The 22,121-nt window shown below is 42.5% G+C and overlaps 1 protein-coding gene across 2 annotated transcripts in view; it reads right to left on the reverse strand.

Annotated features, from left to right (window-relative positions):
- Positions 1-14,022: 14,022 nt before the first annotated feature.
- Positions 14,023-22,121, reverse strand: part of ADRA1A (adrenoceptor alpha 1A) — a 97,627-nt gene continuing 89,528 nt past the window's right edge. The window contains exon 4 of one of the 2 annotated variants that reach the window (XM_074384083.1): positions 14,023-14,144. In XM_074384083.1, the coding sequence (XP_074240184.1) occupies positions 14,124-14,144 (21 nt within the window). In that variant the 3' untranslated portion in view covers positions 14,023-14,123. Of the gene's footprint in view, positions 20,501-22,121 lie in introns of both variants that reach the window. The other variant, XM_074384084.1, reaches the window with a different exon arrangement.

The raw sequence follows: 22,121 nt of genomic DNA on the forward strand, positions 1-22,121 counted from the left end.
ATATGTGTGTTTGGCTGCCTAATACAGCATGAATCTGTCTTATGGATGTTTGCGGGGTTACGGGGGTGAGCACAGTAAAACACCCTTGAAGTTCCTGTTTCTGGCTTCTGATTTTAAGCTATGATTCCCAGCCCACATGTTGCAATATTTTATGAGAATCAAAGCTCTCCTTTCTAAATTATGAACCTTGTCATTCTACCACTGATACAGAACACATCGAAGGTCTAGAGTAGCAGCTAGACTTGTGCTGCTGATCAAGGACACGTGTGGCTGAGGGCCTAAATCAGTCAGGAACTCACTGACAGGTGTTGTATTACAGGGTGGATTCCCTAGTGGTTTGACTGTGGGCAAGTTGCTTAACCTCTTTGAACCTCTCTTCTCTAATATGGAAAATGTGAATTAATAGCTACCACCTATAATATTGCTGGAAGCAGTAAATGGTAGTGTACGGAAAGCAGTTAGCAATCTGCTTTGGTTTTTTGTTGGACTCTCTGGACAGTATCTGGGTGCCCTATAATTTAACTCAATTCTAATGCTACCAGTATTTAGTGTAGACCCCGAAAGCCTGCCCTCCATTTCAGATGCCAATTGCAAGTGGTGGGTCCTCCCCAGGTCACCTACAACTTCTGTCTGACTTGGTTACAAATTGGGGGTTTCTATAACACCCTCCTTAGATTGGATACTTTGCTATAATGGCTCCTAGAACTCAGGGAAAAACTTGCCTTATGTTTATCTGTTTGTTATAAAGGATACACCTCAGGAACAGCCGAACAGAAGGGAGGCACAGGGCAGATCTGGGCCAATGTGCACGGAGCTTGAGGACCTCTCTGGTTATGGCACATTCCTAGCACCTGGATGTGTTCACCAGGCTGAGAGCTCACCCTGTCTTGTTGTTCAAGAGCTTTCAATAGAGCTTAGTCTCCAGCACCCTCTCCTTTTTTGGAAGTTGACTGGTGGGGCTGAATGTTTCCATCCTCGACCACTTGGTCTTTCTGGCAGCCAGCCACATCCTGAGGCTCTCTGGGGTTCCCACCTTAAGTCACCTCATTAGCATGAACTCAGGTGTGACTGAAGACACTCCTCTCTAGAAATTTCAAAGGTTTGAGGGACTCTGTGCCAGGAACCAGGAACAAAGACCGAATCTATTTCTTGTTATCTCGCAGTGCGTTGCCTGGCACACAGGGAGGACTCCAAGAGTGGCGGCAGTGGTTATTTTGGAGGCAGATAGTTGGTTTTGCTGCACTTTGCAGGAAAAGGGTGACTGAACCAGGAAACTGAGGGCTCTTGTGATTCAGATCTAAAGCAAGAGCTCCAGGTTGAATGAGGAAAGAGGTAAGAACAAGACCGGAGATTCATGATATGCAGATACCCAGGGAGATGGGAATGATTCTCTTAATATTTCCAAGTGCACTGGTAGTCACCCACATGGCCTTCAGTCTGTTCTGGAAGCAATCTCAGAACCATATGGGCAGGAAATTTTGGTCCTAGACTATCTCGGACATGATCTATAAGGATGGCGGGGTGGTTCTCTGGCCTTGTAGTTCCTTGCCATATCCAAGGTGAGGCTCTTGAATGTCAAGGTAGCTTGCAGGGCCTTTGCTTGCCTGAGATGAGGACTCTATTGCTTGTCTGGACAGCTTCTAACTGTAGCAAACTAGAAAAGGACACTTGTCCATCAGAGTAGTTTTTCTTCATTTTCTGTAGTCTTTCTCATGTGATTGCAGTCCAAAGCAATGCCTGGGGGGACCTTGTGCCTGAAGCATGAGGATCTTGTCTTTCTGGCTCTGTCCTCATGTTCTCTTTAGGTTTACAGCGGGAGGCACACTGTGACGATGAGAGGATAACTCTTCTAAAAATGGATGTGAATTCTTTTCAAACCTCGAAGTTCCCCACCATCTGCACAGGACTGAGCTTGAAGAGGAGAGTTCTTTTCTTCCCTCAGGAAATCCTTATCATAGAGTGGCAGGATCCCCTGCTGCCCCTCATGTGGGTGGCAAGCACTGATAAAATCAGCGTCTCTTCAATCACCAGCTAACAGGGAGCAAGGGGATTAACTGGTGCTCATTTTGTAAGTCATTAAAAAATATGTTACCATGATGAACTCTGGGAGGAAATTTTATGGAAGCAATATTTACTATCTGGAGAATTTCAATTCTGAGTCCTAAAAGAGATTCCAATCGTCAAGGCTGGAAGTAGCTGCAAAAGGAATAATAACTTTCAATATTAGTGTCCATGTTTTACTGGGGCTGGGTCTGTCATTGGCTTCCTCATCAGAATGTAAAAACATCAGATTGTCTCAGCTCCCTTAGGGTGTCACAAAGTTAGGGACTACTTAATGTTGCTGAGCACAGTGCTTGCTTTGGGAACTGGTGCCTGGTGTAGTGGCCATAACACTATGTTCAGGGATGCCCTTAGTCTAGATATTCTGCCATGCTTCTAAAACTGCTTCCACATGTGTTTGTTGTGGCACTGTTCACAATAGCAAAGACCTGGCACCAACCTAACTGGCCATCAATGATAGACTGGATAAAGAAAATGTGACACATATACACCATGGAATACTATGCAGCCGTAAAGCAGGATGAGTTCATGTCCTTTGCAGGGACATGGATGAAGCTGGAAACCATCATTGTCAGCAAACTAACACAGGAACAGAAAACCAAACACCGCATGTGCTCACTCATACTCATAAGTGGGAGTTGAACAATGAGAACACATGGAAACAGGGAGGGGAACAGTACACACCTGGGCCTGTCGGGGTTTGGGGACATGGGGGAGGAATAGCATTAGGAGAAATACCTAATGTAGATGATGGATGCAGCAAACCACCATGGCACAGGTATATCTGGGTAACAAACCTGCCTGTTCTGCAAATATACCCCAGAACTTAAAATACACATCTGTATCTATATATCTCTATCTGTCTATCTCTGTGTGCTTTGATTTCAGGATGTTAGAACATTATCAGAAGTGGGTAGTTAATATGCTTTTGGAGAAAAACCGTATTAAACATTTTACTAGAAGCTTTATTATACAAAGCAGAGAATTTGAAAAGCCATACTGTAATTTAGGACAGCATTTGAGTATTTTGCATCGTAGCAAGCTTCTGTTCTTTGCAAGAAGTGAGTTTGTTGTGGGGAGAGAAGAAACGTTATCCTGGTTCTGGACAGCTGGAAACTGAGCCGGTGTTTAATGGTGCCATGCCTCAGTTTCCTCATCTGTAAGAGAAACATACTCTGGACTTCAAAAGTTGGCTGTGAAGAGTAAGTTAGACAGTGTGTATAAAGTGCCTATCACAAGCAGGTGTTTGAAGCCACCTAATGCATGCCCTGGTTGCTGACCCTTTGCTCAGCTCTTGGTTCCACCTTTCATAGCTTCTTGAATCTCAGGATATCTCCTGGGTTAGACCATTTGCAGGGATCCAGTCTCTCCACTTTGCTTTATTGCTGGCTCTTTGTCCTGTTCTGAATTTTGCTTCCTACCCAACTTTGGGTCCCACCATTGCCCTGATCTTTCCTAGCTCCCTGTGTGCTCCTTGTTAGGGGGAGTGGGTCCTGCCCACTCCTCAACTTTTCTTCCACCCATCCCATGAAGGAGTGAGTAGCTTAATCTGATGGTAAATCTGGACAAAATAAACTGGTAGGCTCAGCTCTGAGACTCCTTTTATCATTTTGGGATGAGCTGCCTCCAGGGAGCAGCAGTTTCTTTGAGCTTTTCTAGGCTGTGTCAGCCTTGGGCAGACTCCTTCATACCCCACCTGGTATGGGTACCCTGGTTTTGCACTGTCTATAGGGCAGCCCCTCGCAAAGCTCATCTGTCCACAGATATCAGCTGTGTCCTTCAACTTGACTCCTTAATGGGAATAAAACTGAGAGTCTAGTGTCTGGCAGGGCACATTGGTTAAGAAATTGGTCTCTGGAGTTCAAGTACCTTGGTTCAAATCCAAGCTCTGACATTCACTAGGAATGAAAATTTTTTTATGTGAAAATTTTGCAAATCCCTAAACTCCACTGAGCATCAGTTTTCCTTCTGTATAAAAACAGGAAACAGTAGAATCTACTTCATGGTTCTGTTGGGAGCATTACATGAGTTTGTGTATGCACAACATTTGCAGCAGTGCCTGCCCTGGTAGGCCACAGCTGAGTCTTGGCTAACTGTACATAGCAGTGTATTCAGAGCTTGCCCAGGGACGGTGGAGAAGAGCATCACTGGGGCACTTCAGAGACCCATTCCTAGGTCCTCCTCCTCTACTGGTACCCTCAAGAATGGCTTCAGAGCCAGGGCCCTCCTGACCACCCCCCAGTGCCTTCCTTGGTCATGCTTCCCATGTACGTCCACTTAATCCATGTGTGTTACTTCTCTAGGCTTTAGATAGATTATGACCTCTGCTGGAGGAGAAGGGAGCAAAATGAAATTGGAGTATTTGCCTCCTCCTTTCATCAGTTATCATCACCCCATCCCCCCGAGACCACGGGCTGCCTCCTACTCGTTTATGTTATTAATTCAAAGAGTTCTAGGATTCCCCCTCTGTTTTTTTTCCCCAACTTTCAAAAACTTTTGCCTGCTTTGGATTTCAACCTTCAGGGAATCGTTCTTGCAGATATGAACCACTGGTTGGTAATAATCTTTGGTCTTTGATTTTTCCTTGTTTTTTAGTAGACTTCTTTAAATGCTCTTTTGAGAGCACCCCACCCCTTCTACCCCTTCAATAGCCATTTACTACCTGATCCCCTTTCTCATCTGGGAAACCTTTATTGACCAGTGGCTATGGGCTGGGTGTCTATGGGACGGTAAGATAACTGCCCCAGAAGGATTTGTAGTCCAGTGGTGCTTAAACCGTGTTCCACAGTGCTCTATGTGCCCTCTAGAGGCCCCTCAGAAGTCACCATGGAGATTGTGTGTGTGTGTGTGTGTGTGTGTGTGTGTGTGTGTGTGTTGGGGGTTGGTTCTGAGTCAGTGAGGTCTTACCCTACTCCCAGTACCAGTCCAGAACTGCTTTGTTTTCCTTTCTTTTGCATATTGAGCTTCTAAGATTTCTTCCAAAGAAAGGATTGCACTGTTAAAAAAAAGAGTTGAAAAACCATTGACCTAATTTTTTCCACTGAATTTCTTCAACATGGCTTTTTATAGTGGTTTGACCCTCCCAGCTTGTGTTTGGCCAACAGAATGACAGAGCTATCTGGCCAATGTCTTGGCACCAGTCACCTACAGACTCAACCAGAGAGGACCTCCGAAGCTGTTCCTTTAGAAAGTGACACTCACCTTTTGTATTGGAGAAAGATGTTTTGTTTAGTATTATTTGCAATAGTAAGTAAATGAAGAATTTGTGGGGGGGAGGTACTACACATAAATTGACTCTGAAGGCAGTCTCAAAAGAGTTTCAAAAATATTTCAGGCAGTGACAACACTATTGAAATATACTTACGGCCCCTAAAAATACTAGAAGCTCTAAAATAAGCTCTCAAAGTTGTTTTGTAGGACCCGTAATATCAAACTGGAACTTTCCGAAGAACAGGGGACTGGACTTTGCTTTAACTTTGTGATGTGTTATGGCAAAAACCCAGGGATCTAAGATAATCAGGGGCTGATGGCTCAATCACTGATCTATAGAGATGTGTCTAATATAACCAGTCAACATCTGGCTCATTCTGTTTTTATAAAAATATTTAAGCAATTCACACGTTTGCATGATCACAGAGCATTTCTGGAAGACATTCTAGCATGTTAGCTTCATAGAGGAAGCCTTATGTTTTTATTGTTTGTTCACTAATGTGGTCAAAGCTGATGCCTAGCATGTAATACATTTTTAATAGCGATGCATTGAATGCGCGAACTCACAAAAAAGTGGTAAGGGTGGTTACCTCTAAGTAGGACTAGAGATGGTTGAAACTTATTTTTCAATTTATATCCACATGTGGCATTTATATGAAGAGGGCAGGAAAACTGTCTGCTTTTCTCTTTGTATTTGCTCTTTACTCACAGAGAGGAAGAAATTTCTGCCTTTGCTTTCACTGCTATCCTTTGGCCTTATGACTCCTCAATGGCCCACCCAAACCAAAAAGGAATGTGCGATCTGGCTGGTTGTTCTTGGACTACATATTCCTAGTGGGGAAGATTCCAGTCTTCCTGACTCATTTCCCTTCTCCATTGCTTTATGATCAGGGCCTCCCTTCGAGAAGAAGACCTGGTTATGACTGTACTCTCATTTTCAGCTTTTCCATTAGTGTCTGGTTCATGGGGCTAGAGGAATGTAAGTGTTGACATTTGTTCTTGTCTTAGTTTATTAGGGCTACTGTAACAAAATAACATAAATAGGTGGCTTATACACGACAGAAATTTATTTCTCACAGCTCTGGAGGCTGGGAAGTTCAAAAGCAAGGCACTGCCAGATTTGGTGTCTGGTAAAGGCCCATTTTCTTGTTCATAGGTGGATATGTCCTCACTGGAACCTTGTGCAGCAGAAGGGAGAAGAAAGCTATCTGGGCTGGAGTTGTCGTCCCTCCCTCCTCCCTCTTCCCTCCTCCCTCCTCCCTCCTCCCTCCTCCCTCCTCCCCTTTCTTGACAGAATCTTGCTCTGCTGCCCAGGCAGGAGTGCAGTGGCATGATCTTGGCTTGCTGCAACCTTTGCTTCCTAGGTTCAAGAGATTCTCCTGCCTCAGTCTTCCCAGTAGCTGGGATTACAGACATGTGCCACCATGCCCAACTAATTTTTGTATTTTTAGTAGATATGGGGTTTCACCATGTTGCCTAGGCTGCTCTCAAGCTTCTGAGCTCAGGTGATTCATTGGCCTTGGCCTCTGAATGTGCTGGGATTACAGGCATGAGGGATTACAGGCTAGGATTACAGATCATACCCAGCTGGGTCTCCTCCTATAAGGACAAAAATCTCATTCATGAAGGCTTTTCCCTCATGATCTAATGACTCCCCAAAGGCCCCACCTCCAAACAGTTTTACAATAGGAATGATGTTTTAACATAGAGATTTTGGAGGTACACAAACATTCCTTTTATAGCATTCCCCAAACCTGGACATTTTAGATGGAAACAAGTTGGGTATAGGAAACCCTGAGTGAGACAGAGCAGCCCAGCAGAGATGCTTTAATTTTGGAAACACAAGCTCTCCTGGTGATTAATAAAAACTATAAGTTGTTTCCCATTTGGCTCTTGTTCTCCTATGTACAGTTTTTGCAAATGAGGGCTGCAGTGTTGTATGTGATAGCGTTCAGAAACCCAGAGCCCATCCCAACCTCATGACACCGTAGTGCCATGGTAAACTTGTTTAGTTTACCATGTGCAGGTATAATTTTGAAATGAGCGTATGGATCACAATGTAATAACATGCGAGGAATGAGTACAAATGAAGTATTTTTTCCTCCACCTGCACAACAGAATAAAATAGTTGTTTTTTATACATTCTATTGAAGGCGATTTGAATTGATAAAAAAGAGCATTAATAATAATAATTGGCTGGCAGAATGATTTTGCATTAAGAGGTCTTTTGTCTAAGAAAACTAGTTCATAGAATCATTACATACTTTCATTAAAGTTGAAAAGTAAAGAAACTGAGTTACCCCAAAACTCTGGAGTCTGAAGCAGAGACTGAAAAAATTCAGTATGGCTGAGTGTAAGGAGTAAGTGCTATATAATGCCCAAAAAAGGATTGTAATGTTGCCACACATACCTCAGAAAAGTTGCCCCACTCGGGACTCCAGGTGGGTGGACACTTTTGCTGTTCTGAGAGGTCTGTGATTTGTGCTAATAGGCATCATATTGTGTTAATAATAACAGCAATTGCAGCAACAGCTAAGACGCATTGAATGTTTTTTATGAGCTACACAGACATTCTTTACATGTATCAGTCCAATGAGGAATGTTATCCCTTATTACAGATAAGGAAATTAATACTCAGATAGGCTTAGGTCACATACTGCTAAGGGGAAAGGGGTGGGATCAGTAGTGTGCTGAAGTTGGCTTGTACAGGTTTCTGAGAACTGACTGTGCACATCTCTTCCCAATAGTGTGTTCAACACCAACATGTTGCTAGCTTGAATTTGGCCATTGTGGGAGACTTTACATTCCCAAAATTGACAAAATGCCACAGATCCTGTGGTAGTATTACTGCATGATCTGTGGCATTTTGTCAATTTTATATATAATTTATAATATATAAAATATACATTAAATATTGTATATAAAATATATATTATATATTATTCTATATATACATAATATATATGTATATTTTTCCCCCAGAGAACTCATTGACAAACATTCTAACAAATCACTAGATAGGATTCAAACCCAGGAGATTTGACTGGACAGCATTTTGGCAAAGATGGATGCCTTCAGGCCAAAGTATTGATAATAGTATTAACAAATTTCTTACTGTGTGAACCACTTTTATTTGGCTATTTTATTTCTCGCAACCAAATGTGCCCTGATTTATTTTTAGCAGTTTCTCAGAGAATTGTTATGAGGGTTAAATGAGATGATGCATTTGGACCAGTCAGGGCAGGGCTTTACTGCCATGTAGGAACACATAGCAAAGATATGGTCCTAACATCATTGCAGTCATCTATTTCTAGATACTTCTCTACTTTTGCAGAAGCCAATGAGTGGCAAAGTATGTTATCTGTACTTCATCTCTCTTCCACAGTCTGCAGCCCAGGGTAAAAGATAGATGAGTTAAAAAGAGCAGTCATCAGAATAATCCAGTTGTGTTAGTCTACAAACCAGCTATGCCACTTCCAAGCTCCACGAAAACAAAGCCTGAACAATTGCAAACTTATATGTTACCTTAGGATGCCCTCCCACCCTGCACCTGCCCTCCCTTTTCCAGCCTCTCTGGGGCTTTGGAGTAAGGTCAGAGTGATGCTGATTGAGCCTGAATTGTGACCAAAAGGACATCTGTAGCACATGACACCATTTGGCAAAACCCGAATCAAATTTTAAGAGATATGGCGCTATCGAAGTTGTGTCATTGGTCTGGGGTAATAAGTGAGGTTCCTGGTCTCATGCCAAGGAAATTGAAGATGTGGACACACAAGTAGTGGCTTTTAGAGTAGAAGTTTAATAGGTAAAAGAAAGGAGAGAGCTTCTTTGTGCAGAGGAAGGGGCCTGAGTGGGTTTCCTGGGTTTGGGGGAGAGTTGGTTGGTTTTATAGATGAGCTTGAGGAGGTGGTGTCTCATTTACATAGGGCGTAGTGGATTCGTTGGACCAAGTGTGCTATTTACGTAGTGCCAGAGGAGGGTGGCCATCCCACCCTAATCTTTTATTATGCAAATGAGGTCTTTACCTGGCCCACACCAGATTACCTGCCCAAGTGGCAATAAAGAAAAGGGAAGAGGCCGGGCGTGGTGGCTCAAGCCTGTAATCCCAGCACTTTGGGAGGCCGAGGCGAGTGGATCATGAGGTCAAGAGATTGAGACCATCCTGGTCAACATGGTGAAACCCCGTCTCTACTAAAAATACAAAAAATTAGCTGGGCATGGTGGTGTGTGCCTGTAATCCCAGCTACTCAGGAGGCTGAGGCAGGAAAATTGCCTGAACCCAGGAGGCGGAGGTTGCGGTGAGCCAAGATGCGCCATTGCATTCCAGCCTGGGTAATAAGAGGGAAACTCCGTCTCAAAAAAAAAAAAAAGAAAAGAAAAAAGAAAAGGGAAGGGAAAACCTCCTGGAATATACCTGATTTCCAGGTAGCCCTTTTTTTATTGGTACAGCTGCTGGCATTTACCTATGGAAGCTTCTAGCTTGCTTATCTATGCCTGCAGCTTCATTTTTCAGGCTGCTTTTTGTTAGAAACGAAATGATTTTGGACTGCTTGTTATTGAAAAGAAATTCCACCAAGGGCTCTTTTACTTTTAATAACTGCCTAAATAATTTCTTTTTCTTTCTGCTCCCCTCTGCTCCCCTTTCTTTGCAGCTGTGTGGTCCGTGATCTTCTCTAACCATTGCCCTCATAACCTGTCACCGTGGTTTTGGGTGACTTTGTATGTCCTGCCCTGAACACATCCAACATTTTCATGTGTCAGACTTCTAATAGCACCTTCCCCTGCTACCTGCCTCTACACCTGAAGATCCAGGTGTATTCTGGTCCTTGTCCATATCTCGAATGCAGCCCCTGTATACCCTATGTCCTATCTACCATACTTATTATTTGTTGCAATATACTTTCTATTTTATTTTTTTTTAAGTGAGGATTATATATATATTTTTAAATGAGATTCTTTTTGTTTTTTTGAGTTGGAGTCTGGCTCTGTTGCACAGACTGGAGTACAGTGGCACGATCTTGATCTTGGCTCACTGCAACCTCTGCCTCCCTCATTCAAGTGATTCTCCTGCCTCAGCCTTCCAAGTAGCTGGGACTATGGGTGCCTGCCACCATGTCTGGCTAATGTTTTGTATTTTTTTTGTAGAGATGAGATGTCACTGTGTTAGCCAGGATGGTCTCGATCTGCTGATCTTGTGATCCGCCTACCTTGGCCTCCCAAAGTGCTGGGATTACAGATGTGAGCCATTGCACCCAGCCTAAAATGAGATTCTTGAAGAAAATAATAGTGTTATCTCTGGAAGGCAAACTTAAAGTCACCTTATATTTTGCTTTTCCTATACTTATTTTCTACATTTTCTATAATAAGTGAGTGATTTCTATAACCAAAAAAAGTATTACTTACAAAAGGATAAATGAAGACAAATCTTAAAATAAATCTTCATCTCTATTCATCCAAGAAGCAAAGGACACTTGGTAAACTATTACCACCTACCCTATTTAGTGGGCTGGAGACACGAACTTTCTTTGCCTGCATTACCCACTCCATTTCCCAGGAGACATTAACAACACACCATGATTGAAGAACTAGGGTCTTATGTGTTTAGAGAAAGAGGTTTAAAATATTTTATTAGAGAACACATGTCAATATTGAACAACACTTAAATAGGTGGCATCCATATTTATAAGGACAATATAAATTTTTATAATTTGAACAGTCACTTTCAACAAATTTATTTTTATCAGTGGGCATGATCCATAAAGTATATTTTTTCAATAATTTATTCATCTGCTTAGTACTATATACATTCATTTTCTTTGAAAAGAAACATAAAACTAACATGATTGTTTACCACATCACATCATAAACAGATAGACCTGTAAAAATGGCATATAGAAAATTCAGAAACACTTAAACAGCACATTCCAAGGATATTGAGTCCATGTAAGAGAAATTAAATGCTTTGAAGCCATTGTAGTCAGCCTGGGTGTCATGTATATACATTGATACAAAATGTTGCCACAAATTCAAGTATAATGATTCACACACATAAATATATTATTCTGACATAGAGAATGCTCCCTTGAATAGTATAGAGTGCATACCAAACTCTCAGCACAATTCAGATTAACTTTTTTTATTTTTGTAAAATGGAAGAAAAGGTAATGACATTACCAACTTACTCGACCAAATACCAAACCTGGAGAAGGTGGACATGGTTCACAAATGCTGCACAGTTAGAAATTGCACCTTACAGGGATTGTCGTTGTCACAACAATTGCTAAAGGTTACAGAAACACCGTAGCAGCTAAAATCAGCCAGTCAGCCCACATTTGCTTCTCTGGCAATGTGGAAATGCTGTGTTTGTACTTTGAACAAACGTAACAACGAGACAAGCAAAAATGCCGCAGCAAGCCAGGAAGTGTCACTGGGTTCATGGTTAAATGGCGTCAGCTTTATTTACTAATGTATAATTTTAATTTCACAGGCAAAATGAACCTCCAATTTTTTTTCCTTAGCCCCAGCAAGTCAAGTCCTTCTAAACTGCTAGCTGATTGCAAAAGTGGAGCTTCAAGTCTGTCCCTTTTGCTTCCATTTCCCCCACCACCTTTGCTCCATTTGTAACACAAGTAGACACTCTTTCTTTCTTTCTTTTTTTATTTTTGAGATGGAGTCTTGCTCTGTTGCTAGGCTGGAGTGCAGTGGCCGGATCTCAGCTCACTGCAACCTCCGACTCCCGAGTTCAAGCGATTCTCCTGTCTCACCCTCCTGAGTGGCTGGGACTACAGGTGTGTGCCACCACGTACAGCTAATTTTTGTATTTTTAGTAGAGCCAGGGTTTCACCATGTTGGCCAGGGTGGTCTCAGTCTCTTGATGTCCCGATCCACCCACCTAGGCTTCCCAAAGTGCTGGGATTACAGGCGTGAGCCGCTGCACCCGGCCCTGACACTCTTACATGCTTCAATGTAGTATGAGATGTGACCCTTTGATGATGTGAAAGCAGCCTTTGGGGATATTATAGTGATTCAGTTATTTTCTGCGTGTTTTTTTTTTTTGTTGTTGTTGTTGTTAGAAAAACTTGTTTTTTAAAAACATGCTGCATACCATCTTCTTGCTAAAAACAATTCCTCAATTAGTAGTAACACTGAATTGCCTTGCATATGATTTGCTTGTTAAGACATCCAAAGCATTTGGTTATTCATAAGAATTAGACACTTCCATTCTTGAGCAAATATTTATTTGTGTGAAGAGAAAAATAGACCTTCTCCTTTTTTTTTTTTCTTCTTTTTTTTTTCTGTTTAGCCATCCCTTTGTAATGCTGCACTAAGCCTTGAGAACAAAGAGAATCAGACAACCAGGAAAACAAGGCTTTGTGATTTTCAGCCAAGCCAAACACAGTCACTGTCAGGAGAGCCCTGGACTTACCACTGACTGGCTGTTTCAGTGATTCTGTCTTGGCTTAAAAAAAGATTGAGAAGAAGAGCAGTTGTGTGGTTTGCCTGGGGGAACTTGGGAAATGGGAGTTTGTACAGCCAAGTGGCCTCCATGATAAGCAAGACTGCCTTCCCTGTGCCCTGAGCTGTGGGAGGAGGCAGCACTCCCAGCACACACCCGAGGTTCACAAGCCGCTGGGCCTTTGCACAGATTCCTTCCTTCCTTGCCTGGAACAACTGCTTCTGTTCCCCACCCCACTATGTCCTCTAGGATTCACCATAGAGATCACCACTTTTGAGAATCCTAACTCTGCAGCCTGCTGGGGCCCTTCACCAAGCTCCCATGGCCCTGTATCAATCTCGTAGGTTCTTGGAGGGCAAGGACTCTGTCTCTACTCTTGTTATGCTCCACTTCCTGGACGTGGCCCTGGAGCACAGTCAACCCTCACTGAATATTATAGCATGAATCAAGAAATCAGAGAGCAGAGAGTGCAACAGCAGCTCTCTTTGAATGAAGGGGATTTTGTTTTGCAGCATGAGTTACATGGCTGTGAATGTTCTAGACTTTGAGGGACACTAACTTTTACAAGTGAAAAGTGCCTAACTTACTTTTCTTTTAAAAATATTTTATTCTGAAAAATTTCAAACCTGCACAGACATGGAAGAACTGTGTGTGGCCTTGTCTGCCATTCTTATTTCGTCTATCACCATTTCTTACCCACTTTTGGCAAGAAAATTTTAAAGCAAATTGTAAACATACTTCGATATGTACCTACCAGTTAAGGACAATGCCATTATCACATCTAACAAAATTTAAGGTAACTATCTAATTATCTAACATCAAATAGGACCCAGCCTATGCTTCATCTTCTCCAATTACTTAAAAATGACTTTTTATACTTAGTTTCAATAAAGATCTAAATCAACAAAGTTTATACATTATACTTGATGAATATATATCTTAAGAATATTTGAACCCACAAATTTCCCTTTTTTAAAATGCCATTTACTTAAGAAACTTGGGTGTCTTATGGAATTTCCAGCACCCTACATGTGGCTAATGATTCTTAATGAACTTTTAAGAATGAAATGTGGGAGCGAGGTTGTACTAAACTGATTTGCAAAAAATCCAGGTATTTGTCCCCAAAGGCTCTTTTCTTCTTTCCCTTAGCATTCATAATCATTAATTCATAATAATCATTAAGTTACTGTTTTTCCTGCATAAGCAAAAGTAATATATTGGATTTGTGTCTTAGATGAATGCTTGATAAAGAAGTAAATCCATGTGTCAGGCAAGGCTGCTGGCTCCTGGGCTCCTGGGGTGGATTCCAAAGACAGTGGGTAGCAGGACAAGTGGTGGGTTTCATGCTCCCCTTCCTCAGGCAGTAAGGACAACAGTTGTGGACAGGAAGCTGGCTTCATGTCATGGGTGTGTGTCCCTTTAAAACACAAGGTTGACTAACCTTTAATTAATCATGCATTTTTAATATCCTAGGCATCATGTATCAGCGTGATCACAATTTTATCTTTCTGTAAAGAATTCTTTCACCAAACTTAGTGTATCCATTTTTACAATTTCAGACTTTGGTAGAGTGAGTTCTTAAATTGAGAACCCCTCTAATTTCCTCATTGGCCAGACTGATCACATTCTGCTCCCTGTGAGATGATGCTTTTGGTCTTCTTTCTCCAAACACTAACAGAACTGAACCCTCTTCTTTTTAATTTGGGCCAACACCGATCTGTTCATCCTTGAAGCTGCTTCTCAAAATCCAGAAGACTGAAATAGCCAAAGACTGTGTTTATATAAAGCAGAGTTGGGCCAAGAACCTCATCCCCAAAAGTGACTTTTTTTTTGAGATTTGGAGTCATGAGAGACCATTTGGCAGGGAGATGGCAGCAAGTCCCTGCCAAATTCAGCCTCCAAGCATGGCCGACTGCCCCGTCAGCCTGAGTCATGGTGAGCTGAGCTTGCAATGTGGACTTCCCTGTGAAGACACCTGCCTAGAAGGCTCCTGGAGACCACTTAAAGGGTGCCCTAGAAATGTCTAGACTCGACTAGCAGAACCTGAAATTAGCACTGAGATTGTGACCTTGAGTTTCCATGAGATAGATTTCAATTTGCAGTGAAATCAAAATGGCCTCTGTTCACGATTGGGAATTTGCTGTTTTATCTTGGTAAATGTTTACTTCCAACAGTTGCCCAAGCCAAGAGGTGCTTAGCCCTATTTCCTTAGATGACTTTACATCTAAGCTTTGCTTCAGATGCTCTACTGTCTTCCAGTGATCACAACTACTTCTCTTTTCCATAACATCAGTTACATAAACACACACATGCACACACACACAGGCGGACACACACACATTTTCTATAATGATGGCATTTTATGTAGTATCCTTCATAGGGCAACTATGATAATTTAAAATACCTCCTATTGCAAAGCAAGTAGCCAATGTGAGGAAGATGACAAACACCAGCCTTGGATACTCTTGTTCTGGGTTGTCTGCAATTCAGAGAGCTTGGTGGAAATCTTCAATGTAGTGCAGTTTGCCTGATTTTTAAAAGCTAAGACAAATTTTCCAAGTGGGGATATTTCCAACCCGAAGTAAACAGTGTAGTGTGTGGAATAACTGAGCACTGGGATTTGGTGCCTAGCACTTTCAGTGTAGGAATGACAGGACCCAAGCTGTGGTGCAGCAGGTGCTTTGGGACCTGCCTTCTAATTACAGAGAAATGAATGTCTTCAGGTGGGGATGACCAACTCCTGGAAATGAAAACCTGAAGTGAGATAAAGAGCAAAGGAAAGTGAAGGACTTATTTTCCCTTTTCCTGCACGTGGCACATTCAGTGCTTGAAGATACCTTACCCTTGATCTAATTTAGAGTTGTGTCTTATTTAGCTAGCATTTGAGAGGGGAAATGAAGACGGGAAAAGAGTGTTAGCATTTATTGGGGGCCTACTATGATTTCTTAGCTTTATCAGCTCATAAGCGTTTCATGTACACAATTTTATCTGCTAATCCCATTTCACAGGTGAGGAAAATGGCTTAAGAGAGGTCACGTGCCTTATTTAGGGCCACTTAAATAGGTACAGAGATTGAGACTGCAATTAAGCTTAGGTGTGTGGCTTTCAGTCCATCAGCCACTGTCTCTGAACTCCATTTTCCAGGTCCTTCCAATGCCCTTCCTAGCATGGGTCTTGGAGTGGCTTTGGGAAGGTCACATTTAGCAAGCTGAGAAGTGAGCATAGGAGCACACCAGGAGAACATACAAAAGAACACAACTCTTTCCAATCTGTCTGTTTTTTCAAAACTCCCTGCAGACCTGACTTTCTTTACTCTTCTCATATCCATATTGTTGTATTTATTCTCTGGGAAAATATTTCTTTTGTAATGTGACTGCGAAATCTCATACCTTACCAAAAAGCTCGGCATGTAGTAGATACTCCAAAAGAATGATTTTTACTTTTTAAACGTTAGCTCTGCAAAAATCATCATATCATCATGGATGCATTATAGGGAGCAAAATGATTTTGTTGTCAGCATTGTTGGGATAAGTTTCTGTGTTAATACTGGAGAGCGAATTTCTTGTGACTTGTTACACCCAGAGATAAAAATAGTTTGTTTTCCCCCACATCTGATGAAGAAAGCATGTGTTTTTGATTCAGCTTTAAATGCTGAGGCAGAATTTCTGCTGCACAAATATCAGCTCTCACTTACTGAAGTTTAGGTATCAGGGTTGTACGTGATGTTCAGAAGAGCAAGAGGGGGCCAGGCAAGCTGCTGGGAATGGAGATGAGAGCAAGGGAGGGAGCTCAGTTTTTACTCAATTACTTCCTAATAAAAGTTTGACTCTTTTTTTTAAGTATGTAGAAAACTAGCAATAAATTGTTACTTAAATATTTGTAATGCTTGTTTTGATCTTAAAAATACTTCACAGGTGTTCTTTTTAATAGCTTTTTACTTGTCAGATTGAATTTGAGCATTCTTATTTGTAGATTCAAGCTGCTTACTCAGCATCTGATTCATGAAGGTTCCCCTCTTCTCTGCTCTTTACGACTACTGTCACCTCTGTCATGACTCCAGGACTGACTGGGGGAGGCACTCTGGGGCATGAATACTCTGCCTGATGCTCAGCTTTTGACTAATGGGCCACAGCTCTCCCATCATGTGAGGCTTCAATTAGCCTGTCTTTTGATTGTGAGAGATAAGGCTGCATTTAACAGCAGGAATGAAGACAAGGGAGGGGAAGAAATGCAATTTTTAAGGATAAATCAGTAAGCCATTGCTATATTTTTCGAACTTGGTTTTGGATGGCTTTTGGCTTGAATAGACTGAATCCTTTTGTAGGGTTTGCCTTTTGTTGTGATTTTTCCCCCTGTTGTTTCCGGACTGGACTGAAGCTGGTGCATCACGTGACTCTAGACAGCCAGGGTATTCTGATGTGATTGACACTATGGAACCAGAAACACTTCCAACCTGAGAGTCCCCAGGGAGTGAGGAGGGAGATAGGAGGCCACAGCAGCATTGTCTCTTGCCCAGCAAACACAACAGCAGATGCCATGCAGCTAGAACAGTCCTGCTTCTTCCAAATGAGGATAAATGCGTGTCGTTTCTCAGGAACCAGGGCAGAAGAGAATATATCACTCTGTGGCTGTCAGGGAAACACTATGAGGGAAATACAAGGGGCTTGGCTTGGGTGATTAAGTGGAAATGGCATGGGATTTTTCAAGAGGCACAAGGTGGGCAGGCCAGGATGCCCTGAGACCAGGCAGAGTGGGCAGCTGCACAGCAGGACTGTCTCATTGTGCTCATGAGGGCTTAGGCTTTTAGAGTGGAAGGTGGTCTTCAGAAGGTTGAAATTAAGACAGCTTTTAGCAGGGCCTGGCTGTCTATGTCCTCATATTGAATCCAAACAGTGCAGCTTCCTTTCCTCTTTTCTGCCTTTCTTAGGCTATAAGAAGAGTAGAGGAAAAACTACCTGAGGCTGTTTGGCACCCATTTTTCAAGCCAATACTGATACAGGGAAGACAGCACTGACATACCCTTAACCCACCTATTGCTGGCATGGAGACCCTGGGGTGATCATAGGGCCCTCATGTGGTCCTCATTGCACCAGTTCTCAAGACTGGGCTCTGCTGTTGGTTCTTAACCCATCTTGTTCTGTCTCACCCTCCCCTTGGAGTCTAGGATCTGTCTTATTTAAGGATGGACCTCTGCTTTCTTGGGTAAAGATGGTCTCTGGGTGAGCATATGCCCATCTGACTTAAGATATCTGGGATTCCCCACTGCTGACCTGGGGTTCCCCCCTGTTGTGCTCTGCAGACCTAACTGGGATCTTACTGTCCCTAAGAATCATCAGGGTCATCAGCCTGAGCCTGTCTGGGTGGATTGTCTGATGTTTCCAGGTCCCTGGGGACTGGCCTCTCAGTCCGTGTCTGTAACTAGTGGTTGGTTGGATCTGATTACTTGCTCTGCTGTGCACCCCTCTCTCCATGCCTGCTTTAGGGCTGGAGTACTGCCATGGGCATGCTAAGTGACAGAACATTGCTGCTATCCAGGAGTTCTCTAGTTGAGAAGACAGGACTTATATACGTACCGTGTATACAAGGTATCCTTTAAAATACTTTAAATAGTTATAGTCTTTTAAAAACAACAGAAAGATTACAATAGAGTACAGAATTAGTTGCCAAATATGTTCTACAGTCAATTGCTATAAGAACTTAGAAATTGGGATGATCAAAAAGGGTCGAATTTAAACTTCTGATCTGGGAAAAGAATTATGGGTACATTTCGTATGGGCAGAAATGAAAGAGTGAGGAGGGAGTCCTTATGGGCTCAAATGAGTCTCCCACAGATTCCTATGTTGAAGTTCTAACCCCCAGGACTTCAGAATGTGACTGTATTTGGCAATAGTGCCTTTAAAGGCATGGTGTGGTTAAATGAGGTGATGAGAGTGGACCCTAATCCAGTAAAACAGGTGTCTTTATAGTCAGAAATTAGGACAGAGAAATGCACAGAGGATAAACCACATGAAGACACAGGAAGAAGGTAACTATCTACAAGTTAAAGAGAGATGCCTCAGAAGAAACAACTAGCCAACACCTTGATCTTGGACTCTCCAGCCTCCATAATGGTGTGATAAAATTCTGTTGTTGAAGCCACCCCATTTGTTTGTTATGATTGGCCTAGGACACTAATATGGGTGGCTCATCTGGAAACATCCTCCTCCTCCCCCATTTATAGCAATGCCTCTTGGAAAAATGCATTTTTGACTTTGGAGCAGATGAACATGGACTCCATCCAGCTTGTAGGCTGGGGACTCTCTGTGGCTCTCTGTCCTTTTTATGCCAAGTGCAGGATGGGGTGCAGGAGAGGTTGTTTGCTGCTGGCAATGACCAATGTGTATGCGATGACCCACAGGCTGACTGGGAAAAGAATTATTCCCCAAAATCCCTTTGGGACCTCTGTGTTCCTGAGGACAGTAAGGTGACAGTTACTGCCTTCCTTGTCACCCTGTGGAGCAAACCAAGTCTCCTGCCCTGCCTAGTTCCTTGGCTCTGCTGCCACCATCTAGGGATAAAGAACAGAATCACAGAGAAATATGCCCTTGGCCCCTGGAACAGTGCGGTGCTGCCCAGCCATGGCAGAGATACGAGGGGAGAGAAGGTGCCAATAGAGCTGGAATTATAGGTCAGGGACAAATGAGTGAGATATGAAAGTCAGAGTGTCGGGAAACACAGTGGAGCTGGGGAACACTGAGGTGCCATGGAAAAAGGAGTCGGAGGCTGGATTTGGGGATATTCCAAGAAACCGTTACATCTCCCACCTCCTCTTTTCTTTATATGCTAAAGTGTAGGCAATAATCTTTCTTCTCCTTCTACTGCGCAGGGATGACTTAAGATAAGCAAAATTACTTTGACAAATATAAAGTGCTATATAAATGGACAGAAATAGTAAACTTAAGTTGGGATTTTTTGTCTTAGCTTTCTCTCTACTGCATTTGAATGCATCTATGGAATCCAGGGTTTTGAAGAAACCAGTGCCTTCATTTTTTTTTTTTTAACTCCAAATACAGCGTACATTTGCTCTTAGATTTTCTGCCTAATTAAGCCTGTAGTTTTCTTAGTTTGGCAATAATCATTTCCAGCTTATAATGTGGCTTCACTGAATATGATATGGCAAAAAAATAAAGTAACAATTCCTGAGCCACACGGAAAGGAAAGGCAATTATTTTGTCTTTTGAAATGAATAAGCCACAAGCTTTAGGGCAGCTCCTTGCTTATCAGTTGCAGCAAGGAATGACTCAACCATCCTGCTTTGAGCAATGTCTATGGTAAATCTTCCTGCTGCTAAACCCCTCCACCCACAAACCCCACAACCTTCTTTTAGGTGAGAGAACCAGCAAGCCATGTTGCAGCAGCAAAGTGGAAATGACATTTTCCTGCATAGAGCAGCTAAGGCCATTCTCAGCCCCTCTTCCACGACATTTGGGTCTGGGGAGTGTGAACAAGCTAAGGCTGATGGGAGCAGCAGCAAGGGACTGGTGTCCTCTGCTGAAATCCTAACTTGCTTTTGTCAGCCCAGTCCCGCAATGGTCATCTCCACTCACTCAGCTCCCAGGGACTCTGGAGGGCCAGGAGGCCACAGCTGCCATTGCTTTCTGAAGATGGTGGGCACCACAGCAGCCTGGCTCAGCCCAGCTCCCCAGCACAGTCTGCAGACACGGAGCAGGTGCAAACAGGGTTCCAACTGGGCTCCACTGGAGCTGTGCGCAGGTGGTTTCATGGTTAAAAGTCCTAGTAGTGTAAAAAAAAATCAGAGTAACTGGTGAGCATACCTCTGATGTCTCCATATTTGCCTCCTCTGCTTTCTTTTTATCTGTTTTCTTCTTAGAGAATTTACCTTCCATCTGCTTGGGCACCTTATGCTGATGAGCAGCACTCTTTCCTTAATTAAGTCAACAAGTATTAATACACAGAGGCAGCATCTTTTATGGCCAAAGAGCCTGAGAAGACCAGCCCCAGAAGTAATTGAGAAAGTCTGTCAAGCTCTTATTAAGTAGCCGTGATCAAAGAGTGAACAATTACCTGCCCAAGCAAACGGTTCCTAAAATGTTCTCACTCCCAGGTCTTAACCATGAAACCTACTGGGCCAGAAGGTTGGGATATCCAGTTTTCACTTGTGAAGAGAAATTAGGAACAAGCAATGTCACCTGATACATAGCCATAGCTTCCAGCTGGTGCCTCATTTTTCAAAGACTGCCTAGGTCTTCAGCTACCTGGAAGTCAGCATTCTGAAACCTTTCCCCATGGTGACCTCATAAAATTTACATGCTCTCTGCAATTCTTGATGAAATATCTTCCCTTTTGTCCAACTTAAAAAAACATACAGTTGGAATACAGGTGAGTGAGAGCGAGTGATGTTGTATTTGTTTTCATTTACTTTTTTAAAAGGGATGTACTTGCCAAAAAGTGTTTCTGTTAACTGTGGTTGATCATCAATAACTTCAACACGACACCCAATATGTGTCCTATCTGCAATGGGATTGTACTGTTCTTGGCCAATGTGGCCTCTTCTGTATTCTCTTACATGCCCATCTTCCCCTAACATGCCATAGTATGTCCCTGCAAGGACTTCATCACATTCCAGGCCATTAACTCCTAAAAATGTGGTGCAGTCTGATGGTTAGAAGGGCAGACAGCAAACCCTTCCACGAATACCCTGCTCTTGGGTTTGACTTGGCTGATTTGACAGCATGTTTGCCATGGTTAATTTGGAGGCAAATCCCAAGGAAAGAAAACATTAAAAAGTTTGGCTGTGCCTTGGCATCCTCAGCATACCCAATCCAAATGGGAAAAGTCTTACCCCATTCTTTTGAAGAAGGGGAGCTATGGAAAATGTACAGGTTCAGAATAGGGAGATGCAGGTTTCAATCATGGTTCTCCCTTGGTCTTGGGCAAGTCCTTAACCTCTCACAATGATCAGATTTTTATCTGTATAATAGGAGTAGCAGAGTTTCCGGGGAGTTTTGAGGCAATGGGTACAAAATTTCCTGCAGATTCCTGGCACACAGTAAGACCTAACAGAAAAATCTTAAGAGAATATTTATTTATCCAAACACTGCTGTCTACCATGGAATATTTATTTTTGAATATTTTATAGAGTTTTAGATTGGCTATGTGATTATAAGCAAAAGTCCTCTTGGAGGAGACATGAAGAGGAAAAGGAAAGATAACTGATGAGTAAAATACTTTTCTGAAATCCATGACATAATCTGGAGAAATTTTTCAATAATGAGATTCAGGGTCTCTCTTAATGCATGCAGTTTGAGTTGCAGAATAAGCTCAAATTTCCCCTATCCCAGAAGGTCACATTGATTTTTGTGATGTTTAGACAACCCCAAAGCAACTACTTTTT

The sequence above is a fragment of the Saimiri boliviensis genome, chromosome 13, assembly GCF_048565385.1.
Source record: "Saimiri boliviensis isolate mSaiBol1 chromosome 13, mSaiBol1.pri, whole genome shotgun sequence".
In the NCBI taxonomy this organism is placed as follows: Eukaryota; Metazoa; Chordata; class Mammalia; order Primates; family Cebidae; genus Saimiri; species Saimiri boliviensis.